We start from the raw sequence: 19,200 nt of genomic DNA on the forward strand, positions 1-19,200 counted from the left end.
ATGGACCATTGGTCTGACCCAGAAGGGCATTTTTAATATGCGCAGGAAGCTCCTTTGTGACAGGCAAGCAGCATTAGCCTGTTCTCCCCATCCCTCCCAGTTCCTGCAACTTGTTTTTGTCATAATGAGGAAAGTTCAAAACAAATTGCTTGAGACAAAGTTCAGTTTAGAATCACAGAGAAACAGTACTTTTGCTTTTCTTTGCTTTCTGACATGGGGAAGGCTCTAAGTAGTGGCTCTAGATACGTAACGAGTAGCTATCATCACACTGTTCCTGGCACGCTGTCGCTTTCTGCCAGCCTCACAAGTGTACTCCTTGCCTTTTTCAAGCATGATATTTTGCAACATGAAGAGGTAAAAATGGCTGTGTACTTTGAGTCACTGACGAAACCCAAATAAGAAACAAAATTCAGGGGCAGGGACAGAAGAATCTGAACGAGGACTAATCTGACAATGGTATTCCTAAAGGAAAGAAGGAAGCAAAAACCTAAAATGGCTTGAGTCAAAACCATTTGGAGAAAAGATTGGGAAGGAGGTTCTAACAGTAGGGGTCTGTTACAGACTCCTGATCATGTTCAGTTATGGGTTCATTTCTGTGGTCTGAGGAAACACAGCAGGGCTTTGGGTAATGAGGGGAGGCTTTAATTCCCTAGAGTTTAGAGAAACATGTTCCTACCAATGGTTGGGCTACATAGTTTTGGAGATGAAAGATTTCTTTGGTCAATGAACCAGCAAGGGTGATGCTCCCTCATGCATATCGCCTAGTCCCTGCACGCCTTCTCTGTGCCAGCCCCATCCCTCGTGCGACTTCAGGCCCATCATCCAAAACGCTGAATCTACCTTGGCTTTGCCACTGAGAAGCAAAAGTCAGGGATTAAAGTGCTGAAGTGCTGGTGAGATACAGGAGCCTCCACAACGAGCAGGCACCGAGAAGGACCAAGACAGCACCCAGATGCACTGTGTCCCTCCGTGGGTACAGTGCTGTCGGCGCCGGCCCTGGGCGCGTCCCCATGCCCTTGGCACAACCACTGCCAACTTTCTTTCTGCATCACCTCTCCTTGCTGGGAGGCGGTGGGGGAGGAGGAGGCAGAGGGGAAGGAAGGACACGGTGTTCCCGGGGCCCCACCTGGCCGAGGCTGGGCTGCTTGCTGCCTGCTCGGAGGAGCGTGCCCGGGGGAACCCGGCCCGCCTCCGCGGGGCCGCGACGGCACCTCGACCCCCGACGGCGGCGCCAAGGTCACCTCTCCCGGCCCGGCCCGGCCCGCTCGGCCGCGGACACTTGAGAGTTTGAAGAGGCTTTTCTTCCCCGGGAGCGGCGCACGGGGGGAAGGGGAAGGAGAAGGAGAAGGAGAAGGAGAAGGAGAAGGAGGGGGGTGGGCGGGGAGAGGCTGGTTGGGCAGGAGCCGGGCGGGGTGCTGGCTTGAACTGGAAAGAAACCAGTCCCAGCCTAACCGCGGAGGCTGCGGGCGAGCCGGCAGCGCTGCAGTCGCGCTGCGCAGCCCGAGCCGCCGCCGCCATGGGCACGGAGCCTAGCGTCAGTGCCGCGGCCCCGGCGGGTGGCGGTGCCGCGCGGGGGGCGCAGGTGCAGCCGGGCTGGGGGGGGGGGCCGGCTGCCGCGGGCTCTGCCCCGGTGTCACCGGCCGTGGGGGGGACAGGCGAGATGGGCGCTGAGGGGGAAAGGGAGCGCGGAGGGCTGCAGGTTCGGTGAGGGTGCCAGGGAGGGGGGTCGCGGAGGAGGGGGTGAAAGCAGCAGGATTTGGAGGAAGACAGTGCTGCCGAGCCAGGTTCTGCAGCCAGCAGAGCTTCACGGAGTTGCAGCCATTGCAGGGGATGTCTGCACTGCTGATTCTGAGTTTGTGCTGTAGGATGGGTCGGTGAAGGCAGGGAAGATGCCAGAAGGAGAGAAAATGAGACAGTGCAAACAGGAAGTCGAGCAGCAACAGAAAGAAGATGAGCGGGAGGGCCTCATTGAATTCTACGGTTCTTACCAGGAGCTATTCCAGTTCTTCTGTAGCAACACGACCATCCATGGGGCTATCCGCCTGGTATGCTCCAAAAAGAATAAGATGAAGACAGCCTTCTGGTCCGTTCTCTTTTTTCTCACCTTCAGCTTAATGTACTGGCAGTTTGGGATCCTCTACAGGGAATACTTCAGCTACCCTGTCAACCTCAACCTCAACCTCAACTCCGACAGGCTGACTTTCCCTGCTGTGACCCTGTGCACCCTCAATCCATACAGGTAGGAAGTAGCCTCCGGGAGCTGTCAACTGCCTTGACTCTTGCAGGTGTAGGATAAAAGCATATACTCTTATTCTCCTCCTGGTCCTTGAATGTCCCATTCAGTAGCAGTGCTGGTGGAAGGGAAACCTTTGATGGACCTTTGCTGCTGCAGGGCATTCACACTAAGGCATATTAGACTGCTCTGCTTGGTGTACATTAACAGTCTGCACTGCGTACTGCAGTAGGGCAGAAACAGATGCATTTATTTGTCTCCTAGGAGGTGGTAGCTTCCAGCAACGGGGTTGGATTTATAGCTGGCAGCAGGAATGTCCTGAATCACCCCAGCAAACTTTGTTTGCCACAGGTCTTATCCAGAGCTTTTTATGTGTGTCCAGCCTTAACCTTGCAAGCTTCTCTTTCCCCCTGTACAGATACAGTGCCATCCGGAAGAAGCTAGATGAACTGGACCAGATCACCCATCAGACACTGCTAGACCTCTATGACTACAACATGTCTCTGGCACGAAGTGACTGGTCAACCCTGTCCACACGAAAACGTAGTTCAAGGAGTCTGCTCCATCATGTTCAGCGCCATCCGCTGAGAAGGCAGAAACGGGATAACTTAGTCAGCTTGCCAGAGAACAGTCCCTCAGTAGACAAGAACGACTGGAAAATTGGCTTTGTTCTGGTGAGATTCCTGGATACCCTCTGTCCTACCCACTCCAGTATCTGCCTAGTTACCACTGTCCTGTTAGACCCTTGGCCATGCCCTTCCCCATGTGGAAGCCTGATTAAGCTGCGCTGGCTTTTGCTAATGACAGGTTAAGGTAGAGTTGAATCCTTTGCCCAACACAATCCTGTTCCCCAAGTCCTGTTCCCATTCATGCAGGCCCCAGGAAAATTGTCCCTTTCAATGCCCATTAGTTCCTAGATAGGGTAGGGGAATTTATCTTTCCTGAAGGCCACATCAGTCTTTGAGTTGCCTTTGGAGAGTCATGTATGAAATGCTAACCTTAATGTTGCCCAATAATAGCACAGAGAAAAGTACTGGGTGGCTGTGGGCCATGTGAAATGTGGTCATGGCTGTAATTTGCTGCCGGGCAGCAGCTCCCCCACCTCTGCCCTAGGGTATCTGTGCTTGCATTTACAAAGGCTCTGGAGGACTGAAGCTAATCACTTGCCAGTTAACTAGAGTTCCCACAGGATCACAAACTCTTGTCTGGACACACCCTCAAGGAAAGGCTCCCCACACAAGAATTTAAAGCTTCGGTTTATATTCCCCGTAGAATTTATATGCAGTAGATCACATTGCACATCTTGCTGTGATTTGCTGTCTCCTGGGTTTCACTCAGCCTTGCTCATTGACCTGGTGTTTCCCTTCCAGTGAGGAGCTGCATTGGGATTCCTTTTCCCCTTGCTATTGACTGCCTTTTTGTCAAGCACAAGAGCGTTACGGCATTTTTCCACATTGGTTTGTTTCTTGCCTGTGCTCAGGGAACACAGATATCCCACACCTGCATCTTCTCCTCTTAGAGAAGAGTTCCCTGACATGGCTGTTTTTTCCTTCTCCCAGTGCAGTGAAAACAATGAGGATTGTTTCCATCAGGCGTACTCCTCAGGGGTGGATGCAGTGAGAGAATGGTACAGCTTTCACTATATCAATATCCTGGCGCAGATGCCTGATGCAAAAGCCCTGGATGAGTCTGACTTTGAGAATTTCATCTATGCTTGCCGCTTCAATGAAGCAACATGTGACAAGGCGTAAGTGGTGGAAATATCCCACCATGTCTTCCTAACAGCACTCATATTTTGTGCCTGGGTCCAAGGGAAACTCAAGATACCTGCATTAGAGAATCTCTTTCCCAAGGTGGGATCATTCTTTGTTCAATTCCCATTATCTCAAATGATGTCTCTGAGTCTTTCTAGTGGGTTGTGCTCAGCAGAGTTGCAGACCCCTTTGCCTTAGAGGATGGATTCTCTTCTTCTTTCCCTAGGTTTCACACACATGAAATAGTTATACTGGTACAGACCCCAGTGTGGGTACAGATACACCAATATAGAAGTCTCTTGTTCTTCATGTTAAGAGAGATTTTCAGTGGTAGAGTGGTACATATCAGCCCACATACAAGAGAAGAAGAGAGAGTTGTTACATAATGACAGTAAGAACCATACCCCACTCCTCTGCTGACATTACTGTCAAAAAGTCCCAAAGAGGTAGTGAAATGAAACCCATCAGCAAGGGAAGAAAAGAGGTAGGAAGAGCTGAGAGCATTGTTAATATTAAGAAGATGATAAAGAAATTGTCAGTTCTGCTAAAACCCATTTGAACTCAAAAGAACTAGCAATGTGAAAAACCTCATGTAAAAACCTGTCCAGTTCCAGATTTTTATTTTTTTTTACAGTACATTTTAATTGCTCTTCCCCTGAGGGTTAGTTTACATAACAAATACTGCCCATCTGCTGTAAGCCCCTCTCTGTGCAGGTGGAAAACAGAATTGTTCCTTTCAGAATGTCCTTCCTCTTTGCCTCACAGCCCTTCTCACCTGGTGTGAATATTTCTGTCCCTGTCTCAGGAATTATACCCACTTCCACCATCCCTTGTATGGGAACTGCTATACCTTTAATGACAACAGCAGCAGCTTGTGGACATCCTCACTGCCTGGGATCAATAACGGTGAGAGGGACTCTTTGGTGGGTGAGGAAAACTGCTCAGCTCTGTGTCTGCCCACAGAGGGAGTCCAGGTGGCAGAAGGAATTATGGGCATCCTGCTGTACTTATTTCCTTTGGTGGTGGCATATTGCAGCCCTGCTCTTTTGTGTCCAAGTTCTATTTAGACCCATGTGAACATGGCTGTCACATGGACATGGCTCTCCCTCACTGTTGCACCACTGAACTCTCTCTCTCTCATTAGTGCCTGGTCCTTACAGTCATTGCTCACTCTGGAGCTGTGCTCGTCCTTCCTTAAACCCCCTGTGACATCTGTAATGCTGTGCTCCTGCGAACGTACTCTTGACCTCCTCCTTCACCATTTAACTTGTTTCTAGCAAGTGATGTGTTTGCCTTCCTAAGATCCCTGAAACTTTTCTAGGCCCAGTCTTCAAGCTTTTGTCCCGTCAAGCTCTGAGTCTCCTCAAGAAAACTCTCTCCACCCCCAGTTCTGCCTTTCCTAAACCACAATTAAGAAATCCAGTTTTCTCTGGCCTCTTCTGGAGCCTCCAGCCTTGTCCCTGACTTCCCTCCAGCCACCCTCCATTCCTGCCCAGTTTAGGTTCAGCCCTGATTGATATTTCTCTTCCTTTTTCTTTTACTGACCCAGTTCTAATCACTCCGTTCTCTCCTGTATTCTGCACCATGGCTGGCCATGATCTCCCTTGTCATCTGCTATTTCCTCAGGTCTCTCTCTGGTGGTGCGCACTGAGCAGAATGATTTCATCCCTCTGTTGTCCACGGTGACAGGAGCTAGGGTCATGGTCCATGCTCAGAATGAGCCAGCCTTCATGGATGATGGGGGTTTCAATGTGCGTCCAGGTATTGAGACTTCCATCAGCATGAGAAAGGTGAGGACAGAGCAGAGGTAAGAGCTGTGGTAGTGGGGATATGGACTTCAGTGGGGGAGGTTTGACTTGCTGCACAGGTGTTAAGAGAAGGGATTAATCACATGGATTGAAAGGAGGGAAAGAACAGCAGCTTACGGGACTAGATGAGAAGCATTTGGTTGGAATTTATTATAGAAGAATGTAATGGAGGAAAGCAGGATGGAGTTGGCATCCAGAGGTAAGCATAAGGAGCAGGTATTGATGAATGAACAGTGGATGGCCTGGAAGTATAAAAAGAGGACAGTGAAGTGCCAGGCATTTTTGGATAATAACTGTTTGATATTCTAGGAGATGACTGTGCGTCTGGGGGGAAGTTACAGTGACTGTACAGAGGATGGCAGTGATGTGCCAGTGCAAAACCTGTACTCATCTCGCTACACTGAACAGGTAACTCATTAGCACTGGTATGGTGCCAGCTTGCTTCCCTACTTTCCTGGGATGTTTCAGTCCCCCAGCAGTCATGTTTGTGTGTTTTCTGGACACTGTTAATGGTGTGATATGACACAGACTACAATAGGTTTGGTTATCTTGTTGAGCCTTTTCCATCTCATACGCCTCCCCAGGTGTGCATTCGTTCCTGCTTTCAGCTCAACATGGTAGAGCGCTGTGGCTGTGCGTATTACTTCTATCCCTTACCTGCTGGAGCAAAGTATTGTGACTATATGAAGCACATAGCTTGGGGTAAGTGCTGACAGGACAGGAGGAATTATATAGTAAAGTTCATTTGGTCCACCTCATGCCCCCCATACCTTTCCTCATTGTCTTTAATGAGCTTCCCAGCTTTCTGTTGTGAGACATCCAAAAGACATTCTTCTCTTGGATGGTTGGTCCTTCTGAGCTTGTTGAAGGGCACATTCTCTGAATTCGCCTCACTGTCGCACATTACCTTTCTCTGTATAGATATTGTGAGCTCATCCGGTTTTACTTTCTCTGCTGCTCAGGGTACTGCTATTACAAACTCCTGGCTGAATTCAAAGCTGATGTGCTGGGCTGTTTCCACAAATGTCGGAAACCTTGCAAGTAAGTTTGTCAGTCAGATAGACTAGGAACTCTATCCCTAGAGGTGTTGGAAAGCATTCACTGACCAAGGCACAAGCTTAAGTCAATAGCTGAACTGTGAACCTAAATGATATTTCTCCCATCAGGAAACTGAAATGGCTGAGGAACATCAGTGTCAGCTCTGGGGTGAGCTTCTGAGAACTATACAGAAGCTCAGTGGGAAGTGGGCAGAACTTCAACATGGGAGGGAGTTTCCAGGTGTGCCTGGGGATTTAGAGACTTGGCCTTGTGAGCTCCTACAGCCTTAGAAGCTAATATGGTCTCTTGTCCTACAGAATGACAGAATACCAGCTGTCAGCTGGATACTCTCGCTGGCCTTCTGCTGTCTCAGAGGTAAGAGGATGGTGTCCCAGCTTCCAGGACCGCTCAGAACTCTAGTTTAGCTCTCCCTCAGCTGGTACTAAACCTGCAAAAAGTGACAATAATCATGTAATACAATTTTTTGCACTTTCATTTCAGGACTGGGTTTTTTATATGCTTTCACAACAGAACAAATACAATATCACATCAAAGAGGTGAGAGCCTGTAAGCAGAGGTCATATCAGAACCAGAAATAGTCCCAGTGGTGTTTGTGTGTGAGTGGGTCAGAATTCAGATTAAGTCACTGTTGGAAAGACATTATGCATGGGGCTTCTAGGACTTGTGAACAAGTCCAATGGATTTGAGTCTGAGTGGATATAACTGAGGCTTCAGCAAGGACTAGAAATCCAAGTGAAGAATCTGGAAAAGGTCAGCTGCTAGTCTGAAAATAGTAAGCTTCAGGGCACTGCTGTGTGGTTTGGAGTCATGGTAAAGGCTAGAGCAGGAAGAGCGGGAAGGAAAGCCATGCAGGAGTTTTTGCTTACTGCTGATTTAAGACACCACAGACACTGGATTTCACAGAGCAGTCTCAGAAATGTCCTGTGAGTGCCAAAAATTGTTTTGCAATATGAGGTAGGCAGCTAGTCTGAATGTTGAACTGGACTTTACTAGACTGCAGAATGAAAGAACTGCTGAAATGGGGAAAAGCTTCTGGGTGGTGTATGTGTGAGGGAGATGAGGGGCAGAAGGGGACAGAGGAAAGAAGCTTGGTAGAGAAATGCAGGGATTGCAGGTTACTCAGCCCCATCTTTCATTAACAGGAATGGAGTTGCCAAAGTGAATATATTTTTTGAGGAATGGAATTACAAGACCAATGGGGAATCTCCAGCTTTCACGGTACATACTTCACCACCTTGTTCTCTGTAGCCACCTATTCCACCACCATGATGTCCCTCTGAACTGGAGGGCATTCGTTCCAAAGGCATTGCTGGCTATCAAGCCTCTTTTCCTGTGGCAGGATGGGAAGATCCTTCCAGCACCATGGGGGCACTGCAACTGGGAGTGGGCAGGGAGGCAAAGGGCTCAAACAAGTGCTGTTCTCACTGCCCTTTCTCTGTTTCTTGCAGGTAGTGACTTTGCTGTCCCAGCTTGGGAATCAGTGGAGTCTCTGGTTTGGATCCTCTGTACTTTCTGTGATGGAACTTGCAGAACTGATTCTGGATTTCATTGCCATCACTTTTATCTTGACCTTCCGCTGGCTCCATTCCCACAAGATGCATTCCCCACCAGGGCCACACCCAAGTAGTCAGGACAACACTGCTTTCCAAGACGAGACCTCAGGTCTCAGTGCTCCACATCGCTTCACTGTTGAGGCTGTAGTGACCATGCTGCCATCTTACAACAGCCTGGAACCACGTGGGACAAGCAGGGATGGCGAGATGGGACATGAGTGAGGCTTATTTCACAATGCAGATGGGTGGCAATTGGAGCAGAGGCTGCACACTCTCTGTAGAACCTGCATTTCCTTCTTTCTGTGGTGCTCTACCTGGACCGTAGAAGACTGCACTGTGGTTGGCCATGGGTTAGTTGCTTTCACTATTGTAGGTGAATTCTTCGGTCTCATAAAATACTATTGCTCTGGGGATCACCAGGAATGAGAGTTGATTTAGTCTATGTATGGGGAAGAGGTCAAATCTGTTTTCTTACACTCCTTGCATGTGTTCACCTACACATGCATGCATGCTTTCTTTTCCCTGTAACAAGGATGCTGCCACAGTTCTTGTCTGTCATTAATTAAAGAGGTTTGGCAGGTGGGGCTGGCCTCCTCTGTGTGTGACAAGGGACAGGAACAGAGGCTGAGCAGGGGTATATGTGCCTCACCTCTCAGCAGGCTGAGCTTTCCCTAAGGTTAGAAGCAGGCTGCTGCTTCCTATTTCTTCATGGCCAGCTCTGATCCAAAGAACAAGCTAGGTCTCCTCTCCTTGTTCCCCAGAGGAGAGGCTACATGTACAGCCCTGAGCAAGGACAATCACTGTCATAATCTCTATCTAAATTACACAATACCTGGGGTAGGTGGTTGATGCTTGCTGCCACTCTCAGATCAGGACAAAACACTCCTTCAGAATAAGACCTCCCTTTTTAAGTTGCCTATATGGCACTGGCAGTTCTTAGCCCTATACCAGTCTGCTTCCTTGTGATAAAACATACACTTGTGTGTTCAGCCATTTGCTTGTTTGCCAAAGGTTCAGGATAAACTGATCTCAACATTAGTTTGTCCCTCCCTGGGTTCAGGGGCTATGGGAACAAAGTAGTCTTTGACAGGGTGATGCAAACCCTCAATCCCAAACAGTGACTCTACTGCAATGAGCCCCATGAACACCTGCAAAAGAGGATCAGAATAGTGCAGGTCATGCAATGCCCTACTCTGCTTCAGTCAAACCTTCTTTGATTCAGCCACAGGGGCTCTGTTGAGGATTATGAAGCACAGCAGATGGCACGCTTTAAGAACCTTTCAGGGAAAGCTTTATCATATTAAGAAAGAATCAAATAGACAATTCAAGACCAGGACAAAGGTTACATCTAAACTGTGGCGATGGCCCTTTCCTATGGAATTAATTTGGGATCTTAGCATAATAGCACACATCTTATTTCTGGCAGTAAGCCTAGCTATACTATTTTTTACAAATACGCAGACTTCTACTGCAATGACGGTTACACAGCACTTCATGTGGTATCAAAAGAGCAAGGGTGTTGTCCTCAGTAAACAGGATTGTCCACTTGACCAGACACAAACACAGATACCAGACTTCAAAAATATATTTTAGACAAAGACCCACAGTACCATACAGCCAATCATAATGCAAACAGCCCCTTCTGAATTTAGAATCTAGTTAATTATGACATAAAATAAAAACTGCAAAAATTTTAAATACAAGGTAGATATACTATCCTTGGGAAGCTTAAGGATTTTACTATGGTATATAAGCTGATGCCTAATTCTTCCCTTTAAAATGTTAAACATATGCCTATTGTACTGCTACTGCATTACTTGAATGTTATCTAAACATACATTTCACCTCCCAGCAGAGTGATTTTCTTACTTGCAGACATGCACAGTATATTCTTTATTACAAAAATCATAGTTCCTCAAACTTTATCCCAATGCTGTGTTGAAGCTCCTCATATACAGCTGATGCCCCTTGTTTGAAAGAGATGTGTTTCTCCACTAGGAGCAGAAGCCCAGTGATTCTGCGGGGGGACAGCTTTAGTCGTTCTTGTTCAGAAAGCGGTGGCAGCCCTTAAGCAACTGGCATTTAGAGTGTGGAAACATGTATTCCCCAAGGGAGGCCTCTACTGGAAAAAATCAGGACTTCTTCAACATGAAAAAGAAATCCACTTTCTGTTTACAGGAGAAATTAAATTATGTAAAAGAAAGTGATTAATGAAAGCATGAAACCACAAAGTTGCCTTAATGTAGGGACTTCTATGTTCTGCAAAAGCACACTGCTCAAGAGGCAAAATTAAAGGTTAGGTTTAGTGACTAGGAATTGTAACTAAAACAGAAAATTACTTTGGTCACAATTAAAACAAGAAAGAAAAAACAAACAGAGCAATTAGGACGTGTTGTACCTGCAGCCCAAATCTTGGTCATGAGTTCAGTACTACAGACTGCAGCCTTAGGAAGTTGCTGGCATGTGAATGAGCAAAAAGTGACAGTACAGCTTTAACAGCTAGATAAGGAAAACTCGTTGCTAATCACTGGGCATGTAAAGGCATTTGTTTTACAAGACCACCCCCAAATCAAGAAAGGAGAAATAGCAGGTGCAACATCTAAACAGTCTCCGTATATCATAAATATAAGATAATCCATATGTGAGCAAGATCCTTCTGGAATACCTAAAGAGGAAGACAAGATTCCTCACACGACAAGGTGCCTTGTGATAACCATAAAAATAGATGTGACCAACTGCATCATGCAGAGTTAAGTGGGTAATTAAAGGAAGGTTAATCAGAGGCATAACTACTAGAAACAGATGAAGTTCTCTTCAACCTCTTAAAGACGTACAGCCAGAGAAGGAAGTGATGTTTTCCCTGAAGGAAGCCCATACCACATTATTTATCTTTTCTGTAAAAATGCTAATATGTAAAAAATGGGCTTTGATTGATGAACTTGAACAAAGTAATGACCCTGTTTTGGGTAGCTGTAAATCCAGAGTTAAACGGCTGTACAAACATGATGTTGTTGTACAAGTTGTTAATTAGACTAGCCCTACCTGTCCTGGGTATCAGTGCACGAATTGCCATCTTGGGAGAGCAATCAGGTGATCCTCCCAGGAACATCCCTACACTTGTTGTAGACAGACAAGACCACAAATTACCAGCTCAACAGATGTGTAGTGGTTTTGGTCTGTCTGAAAATGAGAGGTAAGTCCAGCAGTGCTGGGGTAAAAGTGAAATACATGAGGAGAGGGGAGTGTTTCATTGAGAATGTGAAATACAAAAGAGGGGAGAAAGTTTGCTTTGAGGGATTCATGGCTCAGCAAAAGAGCAATGAAAGATTTGAGCTTTCAGTGGGGTGAATCTGTACCAGAGGTTGAGGGGATGTAAATGCATAGTAGTCACAGGTATGTTAGAAGCAAAGCAAAGTGCAGTTATTTGGAGGATGTGGAAAACGTGCAAGGAGCAACTGTGGACACAGAAGAAAGGCAAGTTGTGTGTTCTTGGACTGAGAGCATCTGTCACGCAAGTGCAAGGCAGAGAAATAGAAATAAAAGCACTTGAAGAGGGAAAGGAAGTGTGAGAGAGAAAAAATCATTTCATGGAGGAGTTAGGGTATAAGAGTGGTTTGCTTTGCAGGGGTAAGAAGCACAGAAGCAGATAGTCCCACATGTTTAAAGAAAGAGAATGAGAAAAAAGGTTATATAAAGATGCTGGGGAATTACAAAGGGAGAAGAGGGAAGAGTGGTTAGGAACTTAAAAATAATAGCAGAGAATTGTGGAAGTGTTTGGTGCTGCTGAAGGAGGAGGAAAGAGTTGAGTTCTTTCAGGATGGGGAACAACCAGCAGAGAGAGGGTGTAAAGGGCCCAAGTACCTTAAGTACCTACTTTAAGTACCTACCCAAATCCTTAAGAGGACTTGGAAATCAGGTGTTAAGAGAAAAGGGACACAGTCTGGGAAACATCAGGACAATGTGAAGTTATTCTGAGGGCTTGAGAAACTGCTGAGATGGGATGAATTTGGAGTTCCTGAGAACCTCTAAGAAGAAAGGTTAGATGGTGTAGTGGGACTGGGGAAATAGAAAGAAGTACTAAAGAAGTACTGGGGGAAAGGGAAGAATACAAAGGGAGTCCTAGATGTGCCCTTGGATGCACGAGTAGAGGAGATACATTTGACTGGACCAGGGAAATGAAGGAGAGGGACACAAGCATTCAGAGGCTAAGCAAAACCCCTGGAGCCTGAAAGTCACTAATGTTCCTGGGGCAAAAGAACTGCAGGGGAAGCGAGGTGTAGCTGTCTAGAGAATTTGGAAAAAAAAAAAAAAAAGGACAGGTATAGAAAAACAAGGACCCTAAGAGGGAAAGGTGGTTGTTTTTCCATACCTGCTTCAGACAAGAGGAAAGGACCAAGTATTTAATTAAGGGAAGAATATAAAAAGGGACAAGAATATTTTGAGAAAAGAGGAGTTGCCAGAAGAGAGAAGTATTATTTTAGTGTGTGTCAAACTAAAGGGCATATTTTGCAAGGCTGGGAACTATGAGAGGTGAGCACATGGAGTAAATGAGAAGGATTAGGAAGAGGAGGACAGTTTAACTGGAGAGCAACACCAATGTAGAAGGGTGTGGGAGTGAAGAGTGGAGGACAGTTTAGAGAAATACTCAATTTTTGGGAGCAGCCAGTGTTCTGGAGTGGCTGGACTGCAAGGAAATGACTGGTGTGTTGGTGATCTAGATGGGGATCTACATGAAACAGAGGAGGTTGTGCATAAAGGGCACAGTGAAGAAGTGAAGCAAGCATTTTTTTTTTTTTTAAACATTACCACAGGGAAGAAGGGCAGATGCCAATGATGAGGGGGCTGAAGAATTACTGCTGGAAAGGACAACTTTTTGAGAGAAAGGATCTACTGGAGAAAAGTCATGTGAGTTGCCAGCTTACACCAAGAAACACAGGTAGAGAGGAGCTGCAGCTGTCCAAAGGAACCGGGGAAGAACTGGGAAGTAGAATGATTTTGGAAGGGCCAGGCCCCTTCAGTAAGAAGGATTTAAGAATGTGCATGTGCAAGATGGTTTAAGACAAGACTGGAGGGCAAAAGAGGAGACTCCACAGGTTGGTGGAAAAGAGTTACAGAACTGTTGGGAGGGGCATTGACACTTGAATGGGGGGAGTAGTTAGAGTGGTGTGAGGTGCCATGGTACTAGGAGAACAGTGTGCATGACAGTAGGGGCTGGGAAACAAACAGCAACAAACATTTGGGGAGGAAAGGATTGTTGGAGAATTACCAACACAAGTGTGTGTGTCTGGACAAAGGGAAGCTTGAGGAAAGGACAGCAAGAACAGGAGAAGGCTAGGGAAGGGCCATAGATCTACAAGAGAAAAGTGTTCAATGAGTTGAAGAACTGTGGAGGAGTTTTTTTTTTTTAAGAATTCAGAGGCCATGCACAGTCCAGAGGGCAGAAGGAACAGTACCACTTCACTATGGCAACACAGAGCTACAAGAGCTACATAGAGCAGGAAAGATGCAACTCTAGTGGGGTTGGAAGAAAAAATTAAATATAGGCTGGTTGAGAAGGCAGGAAACACAACAGGAGAGGGAGCCATATACAGGTATACCCTGCTATCTGTTGAAAACTTGTTCCTCAAAAGTGTGACAGTCAGCAATTTGGCAGATAGCAAAGCAATGTTTCTAATAAGAATTAACATAATGAAGGGATGCATGAAAGGACTTGCACAACAGTTAAAAAGCACAGGGACAGTTCCCTAATTATGGAACTTAGAAAAGCTGTGAAAGGGAATTATAGGAAGACAGAAAAGGAAGTCTTCAGCTGGCATGGGTGAACAGAAAAGGAGCTGGGGAATAACACAAAAACAGGGAGATGCACAGAGATAGAAGGCTGTGAATTTCTGAAGCAATGAGAGAAATACCACAGAAAATGATGACTAGATATCAGAAAAGAGATGCCACTGCAAGATAACTATTTAGAGGGCTTATATACTGAAGAAAAGGTTGTTTACAGGCTGTTCGTACTGGAAACCTGGGGAGCAAATCAGAATGTCCTGAATAACTGTTTAACTCCATTAAAAAAAAAAGATATTTAGGACTATGGCAGCTGTGTTTTAAGTGCAACTTTGACCTTTATTTTGGCTGGTAAACAGGAAGACAAGTTGCATGAAGGGACAGCATAACCACATATAAGACTGCCTGTGTACTACAGTTCTACATCTTCCAAGAAGCATTGCAGAAAGTCTGGAAGAAACCCTCGGGGCTGAATTCAAGTATCCAATAGGCATGGATGAGTTACCTATTTTTTGAAACCTACATCCTTAGCTGTTAGATCTTTGAGATGGTAAATAATTGCTCGAAGGGCAGAACAATGGAGAAGTACAGAAATTTTATCTTTATTGCCTCCCTTAACCAAGTTAAGGCTTCCAACCCCAATGAATACTTCAGAGCTAGGCCCTGTCACTTCACAGGAAAGGCAGTTTCATTAACCAACTGTTGATGCTGTATTCCTAAGTGTAATGTTTTCTGTCTTCCTCACTACTATTTGGTTACTCTCCAGCTGAGTACAAGAAATTGACCCATTGCTTGTGATGAGAGCTGTCAGGCATGGAGCCCACTTTGATCTATGGACTCCGATAGAAATCTGAGGAAAGGCCAGAGCAAGAACTAAAGCATCTAGAAACATCTGAAGGTTTTAGATATATCCATTTAAGAGAACTATGGTTGAGGCTTTTCCCCAAAATTTGAAGGGGTTACAGCCCCTCAGAATGGAGCAGCTGATAGGGCAGCTGCACATTTAAAGGCAGAGCTTGAATTTCTAATTGCACATTTAAAGAACTACCCTTTGAGCGCAGCTAACAGAGGCAGTGAACAGACGCAGCAGTTTGCGCAGCAGTTTGCGCAGCAGTTCGCGCAGAAGGGCGCGCGAAGGTACCTTCGTTTCTGTTCCCTGTGGTGTACGCTTCCTCAAGTATGGTCGTGACACGCCACACAGCGCGTTCCCCAGCGGCTGTTGGAGTTGCTGTGTCAGAGGCTGGGACCCAGATCGACCCTCTGACAGCAGATGCGGCTCTACAGGTCTCAGGCTGCAGGGAGTGCTTGGGGCCTCTCCGGGAGGCCTGGGCTGGCAGCCAGCTCTCCTGCAGGAGGTGTGCTGCTGTTGGCGAGTTGTGTCGTCAGGTAAGGGAGTTACGGGAGGAGGTCAGTAGGCTGCGCAGCATCTGAGAAGCAGAGCAAGAGATAGACAGGGTATTCTCGGAGACTGTACAGCTCCAGGAGTCCCAACCCCCTGCAGCAGTGGAGTTGCCAGAGGGCTCTGTGCCGTGTGAAATGGTACATCATAACATTGTAGAAGAAGACTGGAAACTGGTCACTGCTCATGGGAGGAGAAAGGCTCCTACTCCTCCTGAAGACCTGAAGCTGAAGAATAGGTTTAGTGCCCTCCAGGATGAGGAGGAGATGGGCATGGCTGCCAGGGAGGTACCTGGGACAACAGACCCTGTGCCCTGCCGGAATGCCCGGAAAAAGCGGCGGGTGATTGTTGTGGGGGACTCCCTGCTGCAGGGGACGGAGGCATCTATCTGTTGACCTGACCTCTTGTCTAGAGAGGTTTGTGGCCTGCCGGGGGCTCGTGTGAGAGATATCATGCAAAGACTGCCTAGGCTCGTCCATTCTTCGGACTATTACCCACTGCTGCTCTTCCATGTGGGTGCCAATGACACCAAGGGCAAACTGGAGACCATCAAGCAGCATTTCAGAGCTCTGGGGATGGTGGTCAAGGGTCTGGGAGCCCAGGTCATCTTCTCCTCAATCCTGCCAGTGAGGGGGATGGATGAGAGGAGGAGGAGACGGACTTTCCAGGTTAACGACTGGCTGCGCCGCTGGTGTTGGCAACAGGGTTTTGGTTTCTACGACCATGGGACCCTGTTTGAAGATCGACAACTGATGGCGAGAGATGGGATCCACCTCACGAGGCGGGGCACGCGGGTCTTTGCCAACAGGTTGGCCAACCTGGTAAGGAGGGCTTTAAACTAGGAAAGATGGGGGAAGGGGAGAGTTATAGTGACAGGGTAGTTGGCAAAAGACTGCTCAAGTCAGGATGCCTCCAACAGGTGAATGCAGCCAGGGAAGTGCGCATGGGATGTGGCTATGGAGGACCCTCTTTTACCCCTCCTGGGAAACCTGCATGCTCGATCACCTCCCTGAAATGTCTGTACACCAATGCACACAGCTTGGGGAACAAACAGGAAGAACTAGAGATATGTGTGCGGTCGCAGGGCCATGATCTCATTGCCATTACAGAGACATGGTGGGATAGCTCGCATGACTGGAGTGCTGTCATGGATGGCTACGTGCTTTTTAGGAGACAGGCCAGGAAAGCGAGGTGGTGGAGTTGCTCTTTATGTGAGAGAGCAACTGGAATGTATGGAGCTGTGCCTAGGGGTGGATGAAGAGCGAGTCGAGAGCTTATGGGTAAGGATCAAAGGGCAGGCTAACAGAGGTGACACTGTTGTGGGTGTTTACTACAGGCCACCTGATCAGGATGAGGAAGTCGATGAGGCCTTCTACAGACAGCTGGAAGTAGCCTCACGATCCCAGGCCCTGGTTCTCATGGGGGACTTCAACCACCCCGATATCTGCTGGAAAGACAACACAGCTAGGCACAAACAGTCCTGGAGGTTCCTGCAGAGCATTGGTGACAACTTCTTGACACAGGTGGTGGAGGAGCCAACAAGGAGAGGTGTGCTGCTGGACCTCGTACTAACAAACAAAGAAGGACTGGTGGAAGATGTGAAGGTTGGGGGCTGCCTTGGCTGCAGTGACCGTGAGATGGTGGAGTTCAGGATCCTGCGAGGAGGCAGCAGGGCATCAAGTAGGATCGCAACCCTGGACTTGAGGAGAGCAAACTTTGGCCTCTTCAGGGACCTACTTGGAGGAATCCCATGGGTGAGGGCCCTAGAAGGAAGGAGTGTTCAAGAGAGCTGGTTAATATTCAAACATCACTTCCTCCAGGCTCAAGAGCGGTGCATCCCTATGAGTAGGAAGTCAAGCAAAGGAGGCAGGAGACCTGCATGGATGAGCAAGGAGCTCCTGGCAAAACTCAACCAGAAGAAGGAAGTATACAGAAAGTGGAAAGGGGGACAGGCCACTTGGGAGGAATATAGGAACGTTGTCAGAGTATGCAGGGATGCGACGAGGAAGGCTAAGGCCCGTTTGGAATTAAATCTGGCTAGAGATGTCAAGGACAGCAAGAAGGGCTTCTTCAAATACATCAGCAGCAAGAGGAAGACTAGGGAAAATGTGGGCCCTTTGCTGAATGGGGTGGGTGCCCTGGTGACGAAGGATACAGAGAAGGCAGAGTTACTGAATGCCTTCTTTGCTTCAGTCTTTACTGCTCAGGCCAGCCCTCAGGAACCCCAGATCCTGGAGGCAAGAGAGAAAGTCTGGAGAGAGGAAGACTTTCCCTTGGTGGAGGAGGAGTGGGTTAGAGATCATTTAAGCAAACTTGACACCCACAAATCCATGGGCCCTGATGGGATGCACCCACGAGTGCTGAGGGAGCTGGTGGACATTATTGCTAAGCCACTCTCCATCATCTTTGAAAGGTCATGGAGAACAGGAGAGGTGCCTGAGGACTGGAAGAAAGCCAATGTCACCCCAGTCTTCAAAAAGGGCAAGAAGGAGGACCCAGGGAACTACAGGCCAGTCAGCCTCACCTCCATCCCTGGAAAGGTGATGGAGCAGCTCATCCTGGAAGCCATCTCCAAGCATGTGGAGGACAAGAAGGTGCTCAGGAGTAGTCAGCATGGCTTCACCAAGGGGAAATCATGCCTAACCAATCTGATAGCCTTCTATGATGGAATGACTGGCTGGGTAGATGAGGGGAGAGCAGTGGATGTTGTCTACCTAGACTTCAGCAAGGCTTTTGACACTGTCTCCCATAGCATCCTCATAGACAAGCTCAGGAAGTGTGGGTTAGATGAGTGGACAGTGAGGTGGATTGAGAACTGGCTGAATGGCAGAGCTCAGAGGGTTGTGATCAGTGGCACAGAGTCTAGTTGGAGGCCTGTAGCTAGTGGTGTCCCCCAGAGGTCAGTACTGGGTCCAGTCTTGTTCAACTTCTTCATCAATGACCTGGATGAAGGGACAGAGTGCACCCTCAGCAAGTTTGCTGACGATACAAACCTGGGAGGAGTGGCTGATACGCCAGAGGGCTGTGCTGCCATTCAAAGAGACTTGGACAGGCTGGAGAGGTGGGCAGAGAGGAACCTCATGAAGTTCAACAAAGGGAAGTGCAGGGTCCTGCACCTGGGGAGGAATAACCCCATGCACCAGTACAGGTTGGGGGCTGACCTGCTGGAGAGCAGCTCTGCTGAGAAGGACCTGGGAGTGCTGGTGGACACCAAGTTAACCATTAACCAGCAATGTGCCCTTGTGGCCAAGAAGGCCAATGGTATCCTGGGCTGCATCAGGAAGAGTGTTGCCAGCAGGTCCAGGGAGGTGATTCTCCCCCTCTACTCAGCCCTGGTGAGGCCACATCTGGAGTACTGCGTCCAGTTCTGGGCTCCCCAGTACAAGAGGGATGTGGCACTACTGGAGCAAGTCCAGCGAAGAGCCACAAAGATGATTAGGGGACTGGAGCATCTCTCTTATGAGGAAAGGCTGAGAGAGCTGGCCCTGTTTAGCTTGGAGAAGAGAAGGCTGAGAGGAGATCTTATCAACGTGTACAAGTATCTGAAGGGAGGGTGTCGAGAGGATGGGGCCAGACTCTTTTCAGTGGTGCCGAGCGACAGGACGCGAGGCAA

At 47.8% G+C, this 19,200-nt stretch overlaps 1 protein-coding gene across 2 annotated transcripts; it reads left to right on the forward strand.

The window, feature by feature from the left end:
• The first annotated feature begins 1,161 nt into the window (after positions 1 to 1,161).
• SCNN1A (sodium channel epithelial 1 subunit alpha) lies at positions 1,162 to 9,137 on the forward strand. 2 transcript variants are annotated; one of them, XM_067289828.1, is made up of 13 exons: positions 1,162 to 1,236; positions 1,866 to 2,239; positions 2,652 to 2,907; positions 3,793 to 3,980; positions 4,793 to 4,893; positions 5,614 to 5,777; positions 6,105 to 6,203; positions 6,380 to 6,497; positions 6,758 to 6,836; positions 7,151 to 7,208; positions 7,335 to 7,390; positions 7,997 to 8,072; positions 8,303 to 9,137. In XM_067289828.1, exons 2-13 carry the CDS (start codon positions 1,890 to 1,892, stop codon positions 8,627 to 8,629), a joined length of 1,872 nt encoding a protein of 623 aa, XP_067145929.1. In that variant the 5' UTR covers positions 1,162 to 1,236; positions 1,866 to 1,889; the 3' UTR covers positions 8,630 to 9,137. The 2 variants fall into 2 exon arrangements, with proteins under 2 accessions (XP_067145929.1, XP_067145930.1); XM_067289829.1 differs by lacking the exon at positions 1,162 to 1,236 and adding an exon at positions 1,532 to 1,582.
• Positions 9,138 to 19,200: the final 10,063 nt, after the last annotated feature.

This window comes from Apteryx mantelli, chromosome 1 (genome assembly GCF_036417845.1).
Source record: "Apteryx mantelli isolate bAptMan1 chromosome 1, bAptMan1.hap1, whole genome shotgun sequence".
Classification (NCBI taxonomy): Eukaryota; Metazoa; Chordata; class Aves; order Apterygiformes; family Apterygidae; genus Apteryx; species Apteryx mantelli.